The following is a 1,926-nucleotide window of genomic DNA, read 5'->3' as shown; positions in this document are numbered from 1 at the left end:
GTACTCCTGGTTTGGACTACAACTACTTTCGCCCTTCACCTTCCTTTTGACCTCAGCTATCGCCCATAAAGTGTCCTGACTGCATCTTACGATTTTCACGCTGTTGTGGAAAAGTTGCCTCGAATAAACACATTTCAGGATCCACGTCTGAAATACTCACGACTGTCCTTGTTGTGGTTACCAGAACACAGCCATGGAAACGCACACGGTGATGAGAAATACCTGCCACGCCATCATTACAGGTCGAGTGTCAGCAGAGGGTTTGTGACTAAAGTGGAGGCTGCTCTGTTTCTCCAGGGTGGAGCAGGCAGATCTGACGCTGGTGGTCGTGGACTCTGCTCATCTCCCCTCTGAGGTAGACCGAGCCGCGGCGTTCCTGCGGGAGCACCTGAGGAGTGTGCTGCCTGACACAGGTACCGTGCCATGCGTTTGTCTACTGATGCACCGACTGCATTTTAAAGACGTTTGACTTTCACAGAAAGCCTTGGTGCCTGTAGCTGTCTGCAGTTAGTTAGTTTTAAACACGTGCATGAGGTAACCTCAGGCAGAGACAAATGAGGATCAGTCAAGTTAACTTACCACATCGTGTCCTGCAGACAGGTGTCTCCTGGTGTTGAATAAGGCCGATCTGCTGCCTGAGAAGCAGAGACAAAAGCTGGACACGGAGCTGAGGGGTGTCTCTGGTCTCCCTGCTGTCCGTCTGATCTCCTGCCAGACTAACGAGGGACTGAAGGCCTTCCTCACAGTGCTGCACAGCAGTGTCAAGACTCTGTGAGTTTGAGTTTTGTTTTGTTGCCCCAGTGCGAAGGCCAAGTCTCATTTGAATGTCCTCTTGCAGGATGTGTGAGATGGCTGTACAAACTGAACTGATGGCAGGGATCAATCTTAACTGTTTATTTGTTAGGGCAGTCTTCCCAGTGCATCTTTATCTTTGTAGTTCTCCTCCAGAGGCTCTTCACATTCGCTGATTAACTTCCTCTGTAGGTGTGGCGACCCTCTGTTCGGTGCCCCCACCCTGACACAGGCTCGCCACAGGGCCCACCTGCAGCGGTGCGCGGCGGCTCTGGCTCAGTATCAGCGGTACCGTGACACTGACCTCGCTCTGGCAGCCGAAGGTGTCCGTTTAGCTGTCACCAGCCTGGGCCGGATCACTGGACGGGTCGGCGCAGAGGAGATCCTGGACATCATCTTCAAAGACTTCTGCATTGGAAAATAAAAGAGTGAAAAACTGACAGATATGCGATCGCCGGCTGCTCTGAGAGGAAAATCGCATTCCTGCAGTCTCACGGTGTCAGAAAACAGGACTGAAAGGACACCGCTGGGCGCCGAGCCAGGCGTCGACACACAGCTGAAAGAAAAAACTCTGTGTTCTTGGCCGCTGAACGCGTGCGCTCCCAGGACGCTAAAATGTTTTCTGTTGATGCTTTTTATCAGCCGAAATAGTTTGAGCATGATGACAGGTGCCTCAAAGGCCCAATATACCGAACAAGTGTTTGGCAAGCCTTGAGTCGTCATTTGAAAATAGATGTCGAAATCCTTTGAAGATCGGCCTCCTGGGCTGCAACACAACAGCCCAGATCTTTCAAATATAACCTGCAAGGTCATGGACTGAAGGTTTGGCTGTTTACTTGTACCGCAGGAACATGACTTATTTTTTTTACTTTGCGCCTTTATTACATTTATTTATTTTCCAAAGAAGAACTAATACTAATCAGAATGATTGTGTCGCTTTGTTACATGTTGCTGTGTTACGTTACTTTGGACCCTTAAATAAATGAGATCGTGTGTATTTTTGTAACAAATAAAAATTCTCTTTAAAGATACACAGAAGCTACGTTCTTGTTTTTTTGCTGAAGATAAAACAGTGAACTAAAAATACTCGGTGCCCTCTTTGAGTCACTAATAATAAAAATAATAATATAAACC

At 48.1% G+C, this 1,926-nt stretch overlaps 1 protein-coding gene across 3 annotated transcripts in view; it reads left to right on the top strand.

The window, feature by feature from the left end:
* The window catches only part of gtpbp3 (GTP binding protein 3, mitochondrial), a 17,643-nt gene extending 15,820 nt beyond the window's left edge, over nt 1-1,823 (top strand). For all 3 annotated transcript variants that reach the window (XM_005733167.2, XM_005733166.2, XM_005733165.2), the window contains 3 exons: nt 298-413; nt 597-771; nt 985-1,823. In XM_005733167.2, coding sequence (XP_005733224.1) covers nt 298-413; nt 597-771; nt 985-1,216 — 523 coding nt within the window. In that variant the 3' untranslated portion in view covers nt 1,217-1,823. The remainder of the gene's footprint in view (nt 1-297; nt 414-596; nt 772-984) is intronic.
* Nucleotides 1,824-1,926: the final 103 nt, after the last annotated feature.

The sequence above is a fragment of the Pundamilia nyererei genome, unplaced genomic scaffold (assembly GCF_000239375.1).
Source record: "Pundamilia nyererei isolate P.nyererei 1_Seehausen unplaced genomic scaffold, PunNye1.0 scaffold00050, whole genome shotgun sequence".
In the NCBI taxonomy this organism is placed as follows: Eukaryota; Metazoa; Chordata; class Actinopteri; order Cichliformes; family Cichlidae; genus Pundamilia; species Pundamilia nyererei.
Note: the sequence above shows the minus strand (reverse complement) of the source record. Positions and strands in the feature narration are given on the sequence as shown.